The sequence below is a fragment of the Salmo salar genome, chromosome ssa15 (assembly GCF_905237065.1).
Source record: "Salmo salar chromosome ssa15, Ssal_v3.1, whole genome shotgun sequence".
Taxonomy (NCBI): Eukaryota; Metazoa; Chordata; class Actinopteri; order Salmoniformes; family Salmonidae; genus Salmo; species Salmo salar.
In genome coordinates this window covers 49989918-49998824 of record NC_059456.1, presented here as the reverse complement: position 1 = coordinate 49998824, position 8907 = coordinate 49989918, and the positions used below count along the sequence as shown (strand labels likewise).

The 8907-nt window shown below is 44.9% G+C and overlaps 1 protein-coding gene across 4 annotated transcripts in view; it reads right to left on the bottom strand.

Moving 5' to 3' along the window:
- Positions 1–403: 403 nt before the first annotated feature.
- The window catches only part of LOC106571636 (BTB/POZ domain-containing protein 9), a 28642-nt gene continuing 20138 nt past the window's right edge, over positions 404–8907 (bottom strand). For all 4 annotated transcript variants that reach the window (XM_045695821.1, XM_014144940.2, XM_014144941.2 and 1 more), the window contains one exon: positions 404–2089. In XM_045695821.1, coding sequence (XP_045551777.1) covers positions 1889–2089 — 201 coding nt within the window. In that variant the 3' untranslated portion in view covers positions 404–1888. The remainder of the gene's footprint in view (positions 2090–8907) is intronic.

The following is an 8907-nucleotide window of genomic DNA, read 5'->3' as shown; positions in this document are numbered from 1 at the left end:
TAAATATATGGATCAAACATATTGCTCAGCCAAAATGTGCAATTGTGAGTGCTTGAAGCATGAACGACAAGCATTCTTGAGATAGATTGCAAACCAATTCTATCGTCTCGCCCCTCCATAGAGTTTAAAATCTTTCACAGTATTAATTGGTAAAGTTACAGTGATGTAAAACATGTCAAATACATACTGACTTACATGGGTCTTCATGACACACAAGTTGTACATGTTTTGTTCCACATCTTTAATACAGTATTGTTTAAAAGCTTGTTTACTAGCTGGTAGGGGTATCATGAGGATGGATGGACAAGGGCGCATTTAAAACCTGTATTAAATCAGCAATGTTAAAAAAAAACATTTGGTCTTTCAAGTTTGATGAGGGTTGCTAACAATAAGTACTGCAAAATGAGTCAGACAACATTTAATGCCGTTTCCTGCAGCCACTGCCTGCAAGAAAATGTACATTTATTGGCCAACTAACATTTGCCATAAGCAGAAATCTCCAGCCCGAAGAAGCCTTTGGCACTCACTAATGCAAAACCTTACTTGACTTTTCAAATCAATCAACATTTTTTGAACACTAAGAGGTTGAGAGACTTTTCTGCTGAATCTCTTTCAACATCTACAAAAGAGACCTCTTCTGAAAATCAATCCCAACGTATGTTAATGGCAGTGATATAGAAAAACGGATAGTCATCCCAAGCAATGGTGATATAGTACAGTAATGGTATTGTACTAAAGATGACACCATACAAGTTGCATTCAAAACTATTCAGGAAATAGAATGGAAAATATATAAATATGAGAAGGGTAATCTGCTTTCTACTTAATTTACTTTAAGTGAATGTTCAGCCCTCATGCAATAGCAGCAATGTGAAAGTATCTAAAGGATTGCTCAAATCTACTTGAAAGCTTGTAAAATAACAAAGGAGAGCAAAGGAAATATGAAAAAGTAGAGCAATATTAAGAGCCAAAAAACAAAGAGGGAAGAGGTGAGGGATAATAGGAAGCACAGCACTGAGAAATAAACCGTAGAGCCAACACAAAACTTAAATCAAACCACACAAACAAAATCATTGACAATATACATATATCTACATTTAGCAGTAAGCACAAGCAGCAATTAAAAGTTGTCCTCAAAAAGGTGAGGACAACAATAAAATGACAAAAACAAATCCATAGACAGAAATAGCTATTACCAGCACTGCACATTTCCCCAGTGCTTAGTAGACCTAGGTAACATCTTTCTTACAGTAAATATGGGGAACAATAAAGTGCCAAATATCATCTGCTCATAGATTCACCCAGCCTCCGATTTCCACCAAGTGCTGATGAATTTACCAAACATTGAAGTGCTGCTCAGCCAAGACTGCAATATTAGTCTTTAAGTCCAAATGTTCACTGTGGGGGGATCAAATTCATTTTCCAGATATAAACCTTCAGCATAGGTGAATATGACCATGTTCACCTATGATTTTTCTTTTTCAACATGAGTAGAAAATCATTGATAGTGGTCTTGCATTGGTTAATCTTTGGATGAGCAGTACTGATTGCACCTCCACTGGCTGGACAGCACCTGGCCCGACTAGGCTTTGAAGAGTGCCAACTGAGTACCCTTAAACCGGCAACAAATGTGGGCTAATACCTTCACAGGAAATGTATGGGCCAATTTACTTCATAGCCTTTTTTTACACCATTGTCTATCATTTTAGACAGGGAGGACTGTATGAGCACCCTAAAATCCTGAAATTGATGTTAGATTCTGTTAACGTGTTAGAGGCTTATTTTTGTTATCAAAATGGATTGTATGCTTAGCAGCATTTTAGCAGTGCATCTTGTGTGATAGATAAAGGTTGTGCAAAATTGTTTTCTTGGGGGTTTTCCTTTTCTCTCAGAGGTGGGGTTGTGAGGAAGTGGAGGATGAGGATGAGGAGGGCTGGGAGGGGAGAAGGCTGTGGGTGCGGGATGGCTGCATGGGTCTAGGATTCTGGGATGTGGAACTGGACTCAAAAGGTGATGCCTGCCCAAGACTGCCGTCTTTCACCTCCGTGTCCAACTGGGTCGGACACTCAAAGTGGACACAATGGAACACCTGAAAGAGAGAGAGAAACAGGAAATGAGGAACGGATATACAACATTTCCCCCTGGTGCCACTAAGTTTTTCAGATGGTGGCACCAGCCCATGATTTGGTTGCATCATGTGTTCCCCCACACCGTCACGCAATAGAAAAACATATGTAATTAACAAAGAATTAAAGTGCTTTATTAAGAAGTGAGATGGTATTCAGAAATATTTTCTTTCCTCTAACATTGTGATTAAAAATATGCACAACCAAATCCAGTGACAGTCATGAATATTGGGTTGACAATTAGACTATTGTCATTATATTTTATTGTTAAAATAGGGCTCCAGAGATCTCCAGATGTTTAGAGATCTTTATGTGCACTAATATAATAATAGGCACATTTATTTATGGCTAATTTCCCACCTAGTTAGCTAGATCACTAACTAATTATAAACTGGGTGGTTTGAGCCCTGAATGCTGATTGGCATGAAAGCCGTCGTATATCGGACCGTATACCACGGGTATGACAAAATATTTATTTTTACTGCTCTAATTACATTGGTAACCAGTTTAAAATAATAGCAAATAGCCGTGGTATATTGGCCATACACCAAACGCCCTCAGGCCTTGTTGCTTAAATATAATACCCACTGCTAGTAGCCATGTATTAATCTAACAGTAAATGTAATGTCCTAAAAATCTTTGCAGGCGTGAGGCCTATGCAATCGCAATGGCCAATGCGCATTTCGCGCACACTATCTCAAAGCCATTTCAAATATCTTGGTTGTAAAATAGTTGCTATTAAGCTCAATATGGAGAGTTGATAATGTTTTTATAATACCACCAGAAAGCTGAGAACCACCTGTCCTCCCTTTAAAAAAAAAAAAAAAAAAGAAAGACTAAAAAAATGGGGATATTAGTATTACACAGGATAGCTGTGTTTTCCCCGCAATTGGATTTTGAAACGCTTCAAGATGTCCACCCTTGCTCCTGTACTCAAGAAAGTGAAGGTAACTGAAATAAATGACTATCGCCCCGTAGCACTCACTTCTGTCATCATGAAGTGCTTTGAGAGGCTAGTTAACGATCATATCACCTCCACCTTACCAGACACCCTAGACCCACTACAATTTGCATACACCCCAACAGATCCATGGGTGAACCAATCACCATCACACTGCCCTATCCCATCTAGACAAGAGGAATACCTATGTAAGAATGCAGTTCATCAACGACAGCTCAGTCTTCAACACCACAGTACCCTCCAAGCTCATCACTAAGCTCAGGGCACTAGGTCTGAACCCCACCCTGTGCAACTGGGTCCTGGACTTCCTGACTAGCTCATCCCTGTTGGTGAAGGTAGGCAACAACACCTCCGCTATGCTGATCCTCAACACGGGGGCCCCACAAAGGTGCGCGCTCATCCCCCTCCTGTACTCCCTGTTCAGCCATGACTACGTGGCCAAGCATGTATCCAACTCAATCTTCAAGTTTGCTGACAACAGTGGTAGGCCTGATTACCAACAACGACGAGACAGCTTACAGGGAGGAGGTGAGGGCCCTGGCAGATTGGTGCCAGGCAAATAACCTCTCCCTCAACATCAACAAAATGAAAGAGCTGATCGTTGACTTCAGGAGACAGCAGAGAAAGCACACCCCCATCCACATCGAAGTGGCAGTAGTAGAGAGGGTGAAAAGCTTCGTTCCTCCGAGTGCACATCACTGACAACCTAAAATGGTCCAACATACAGACAGTGTGGTGAAGAAGGCGTAACATCGCCAATTCAACCTCAGGAGGTTGAATACATTTGGCTTGGCCACAAAGACCATCACAAACTTCTACAGATGCACCATTGAGAGCATTCTGTTGGGTTGTATCACCGACTGGCATGGCAATTGCACCGTCCGCAACCGCAGGGCTCTCCAGAGGGTGGTGAGGTCAGCCTAACACAACACTGGGGGCACATTGTTTATCCAAAATGGCGTAGCAGTCGAACTTGTGTTTGTCTTGTCCCGTGTTAGTCTGTAAATAGTCTGGTTTTCCTTTTTTTCATATACATTTTAATCTCAATTTCCATCTACTAAACATACTATCCAGCAACCAGCCTCACCCAATGTGGTACGGATCTGCTATTTTTTATACCATATAACTGGAACCTCCATCAGAGGCTAACCAGCAAACTAGCTACTAGTCATTGTTTGCCACTGCTAGCGACACTAGCCAGCTTTAGCTCGGACAATTACCTGCCAATCTGCACAGCACGATATCAACACAGAGCATATCGGACTGGTTTTCTCCACCACATCGCCGAATTTCTGCCGCAAGCTCTGGACCATTACACCGGATCATCGCAGCTAACTAGCTGCAACCGAGTGGCTACTGTTGGCTAACGCCTCTGTCTCAAAGCAAGCACCAGTTAGCCTTGAGCTAGCCTCGAGCAAGGCCCATCTCCCGGCAAGTCGACAGAGTTTACCAGCTAATTCTTGGTCTAGAAATACCTCTTTTGCCAATTGGCCTGGACCCTTTATTGTCGACACAGAGCCCCGCCGATCCATCATGACTGGTCTGCCGACGTAATCGTCCGAAGTGGTTTTCAACAGGCTTCTCTGTTGCGATGTCGCCGAAGACCCATCTGCTAGCCCCAGCCCGCTAGCTTTCTGAACGCCGTGTCTCCCGCTCGCCTAGCGTAGTAGCGACTACCGAACGGCTCCCTGACTCACCTATTGCTGCTCATTGGACCCTATGATCACTCGGCTACACAGCTGATGCCTGCTGGTCTGTTCATTAACACTGTACCCAATTTTGTTTATCCGTCAGCCCCAGCCTCGAACTCCGGTGTGTGTACCCATCCGACCCTCTCTGCCCATTCATCGCCATTTACCCGTTGTTGTCTCAGCTCTCCCGACCAACACCCACGATTGCTTTATGCCTATCTCCAACGTCAATATACCTTGTCTACTGCTGTTTCGGTTAGTTATTGTTTTATTTCATTGTAGAGCCCCCAGTCCTGCTCAACATGCCTGAGAAGCTCTTTTGTTCCCCCCATGCATGCGGAGACCTCACCTGGCTTAAGGAAGTGTTGGCTTTGGGGATGACCAGTGAAAAATACCTGCTGGAGCGTGTGCTACGGGTGGGTGTTGCTATGGTGACCAGTGAGCTGCGATAAGGCAGGGCTTTACCTAACAGAGACTTATAGGTGACCTGGAGCCAGTGGGTTTGGCGACGAATATGTAGCGAGGGCCAGCCAACGAAAGCATACAGGTCGCAGTGGTGAGTAGTATATGGGGCTTTAGTGACAAAACGGATGGCACTGTGATAGACTGCATCCAGTTTGCTGAGTAGAGTGTTGGAGGCTATTTTGTAAATGACAATCGCCAAAGTCAAGAATCGGTATTTAATTTTGGATTGGAGATGCTTAATGTGAATCTGGAATGAGAGTTTACAGTCTAACCAGACACCTAGGACTTTGTAGTTGTCCAAATTTTCTAAGTCAGAACCTTCCTGAATAGTGATGCTAGTCGGAAGGGCGGGTGTGGGCAGCGATCGGTTGAAGACATGCATTTAGTTATACTAGCATTTAAAGAGCAGTTGGCCACGGAAGGAGTGTGTATGGCATTGAAGCTTGTTTGGAGGTTAACACAGTGTCCAAAAGAGGGCCAGATGTATACAGAATGGTGTCGTCTGCGTAGAGGTGGATCAGAGAATCACCAGTAGCAAGAAAGACATCATTGATATATACAGAGAAAATAGTGGGCCCGAGAATTGAACCCTGTGGCACCCCCATAAAGACTGCCAGAGATCTGGACAACAGGCCCTTCGATTTGACACACTGAACTCTTTCTGAGAAGTAGTTGGTGAACCAGGCGATGCAGTCATTTGAGAACCCAAGGCTATTGAGTCTGCCGATAAGAATGCGGTGACTGACAGAGTCAAAAGCCTTGGCCAGGTCGATGAAGACGGCTGCACAGTACTGTCTTTTATCTATGGCGGTTATGATATCGTTTAGGACCTTGAGCGTGGCTGAGGTGCACCCTTGACTAGCTCGGAAACCAGATTGCATAGCGGAGAAGGTACGGTGGGATTCGAAATGGTTGGTGATCTGTTTGTTAACTTGGCTTTAGAAGACTTTAGAAAGGCAGGGCAGGATGGATATAGGTCAAACAGTTTGGGTCTAGAGTGTCTCTCCCTTTGAAGAGGGGGATGACAGCGGCAGCTTTCCAATATTTAGGGATCTCAGACGATATGAAAGAGAGGTTGAACAGGCTAGTAATGGCGGTTGCAACAATGGCAGTGGATCATTTTAGAGAGAAAGGGTACAGATTGTCTATCCCAGCAGATTTGTAGGGGTTCAGATTTTGCAGCTCTTTCAGAACATCCGCTATCTTGATCTGGGTGAAGGAGAAGCGGAGGGGGGTAGCCAGGTGGAAAGCACGGCCGGCCATAGAAAAATCCTTATTGAAATTCTCGATTATCGTATATTTATTGGTGTTGACAGTGTTTCCTAGCCTCAGTGCAGTGGGCATCTGGGAGGAGGTGCTCTTATTCTCCATGGACTTTACAATGTCCCGAAACTTTTTGGAGTTAGAGCTACAGGATGCAAATTTCTGTTTCAAAAAGCTAGCCTTTGCTTTCCTAACTGACTGTGTATTGGTTACTGACTTCCCTGAAAAGTTGCATATCGCGGGGACTATTCGATGCTAGTGCAGTCCGCCACAGGATGTTTTTGTGCTGGTAGAGGGCAGTCAGGTCTGGAGTGAACCAAGGGCTATATCTGTTCTTATTTCTACATTTTTTGAAAGGGGCATGCTTATTTAAGATGGTGAGGAAATCACTTAAAGAACAACCAGGCATCCTCTACTAATGGGATGAGGTCAATATCCTTCCAGGATACCCGGGCCAGGTCGATTAGAAAGGCCTGCTCGCAGAAGTGTTTTAGGGAGTGTTTGACAGTGATGAGGGGTGGTCGTTTGACAGCGGACCCATAGCGGATGCAGGCAATGAGGCAGTGATCGCTGAGATCCTGATTGAAAACAGCAGAGGTGTATTTGGAGGGCAAGTTGGTCAGGATAATATCTATGAGGGTGCCAATGTTTACAGATTTAGGGTTGTACCTGGTGGGTTCCTTGATAATTTGTGTCAGATTGAGGGCATCTAGCTTAGATTGTAGGACTGCCGGGGTGTTAAGCATATCCCAGTTTAGGTCACCTAACAGAACGAACTCTGAAGATAGATGGGGGGCAATCAATTCACATATGGTGTCCAAGGCACAGCTGGGAGCTGAGGGAGGTCTATAACAGGCGGCAACAGTGAGAGACTTATTTCTGGAGAGATTCATTTTTAAAATTAGAAGCTCAAACTGTTTGGGCATAGACCTGGAAAGTATGACAGAACTTTGCAGGCTAACTCCTCCACCTTTGGCAGTTCTATCTTGAGGGAAAATGTTGTAGTTGGGGACGGAAATCTGAGTTTTTGGTGGCCTTAATTCAGGATTCAGACACGGCAAGGTCATCAGGCTTGGCAAAGTCTGCTAAAGCAGTGAGTAAAACAAACTTAGGGAGGAGGCTTCTGATGTTAACATGCATGAAACCAAGGCTTTTACGGTTACAGAAGTCAATAAATGAGAGCGGCTGGGGACACGCAGGGCCTGAGTTAACCTCCACATCACCCGAGGAACAGAGGAGGAGTAGGATGAGGGTACGGCTAAAGGCTATCAAAACTGGTCATCTAGTGCGTTGGGGACAGAGAATAAAAGGAGAAGATTTCTGGGCGTGGTAGGATAAATTCAGGGCATAATGTACAGACAGGGGTATGGCAGGGTGCGGGTACAGTGGAGGTAAACCTAGGCATTGAGTGACGATAGAGGTTGCATCTCTGTACGCAATAGTTATGCTGGGTGAGGTCACCGCATGTGTGGGAGGTGGGACAAAAGAGGTATCTGAGGCATGTTGATTGGGACAAGGGGCTCCGCAGTGAACTAAAACAATGATAACTATCCTAAACAACAGTATACAAGGCATATTGACAAAGAGAGACATAAAGCAAGGTATAAAACAATCACAGGTGCTGATTGGGAGAGCTAGCTAAGACAACAACGGCTAAGACAACAACAGGTAAAATGGTGAAGAATGGGCAGAGAGGGTCAGTTAACTGTACACAAGGCCTGAGTTCGAGGCTGGGGCCGACAGATAAACAAAATGGAGTACCGTGATTAATGAACAGTCCAGCAGGCATCAGCTATGTAGCCAAGTGATCATAGGGTCCAGCAATAGATGAAAATGGGAAGCCGCTAAGTAGTCGTTACTACGCTAGCAAACGGGTGACACGGCATTCAAAAAAAGTTAGCAGGTCGGGGCTAGTAGAAGCGTCTGCTCCGACGTCAGGCAAAGGCCGGTTGAGGGCACAGCGGATGGAATTACATTGGCAGATCAGTCGTGATGGAACAGCAGGGCTCCGTGTTGACAAAGGGTCCAGGCAAGTTGGCAAAAGAGGTATTGTAGCTGGAGTAATTTCGTTTGCTAGCCGGGAGATGCACATGGCTCGCGGCTAACTGGTGCTAGCTTTGGGATAAGGGCGTTAGCCACTATAGCCACTCGGTAGCAGCGATGATCCGATGCAAAGGTCCAGAGCTTACTGCAAGAATCCGGTGGTGTAGAGGATTCTAGTCGTGTTAGTGAAGAGCCCGGGAGGCATCAGCTGTGTAGCCGAGTGATCATAGGGTCCACTGAGCAGGCCGGGAGATGGGCCTGGCTCAAGGCTAGCGTCGGGGCTGCGATGATCTTGAGTAAATGGTCCAGGGCTTACGGCAGGAATCCGGTGTTGTCGTGAAGAAAAACAGTCCTATAT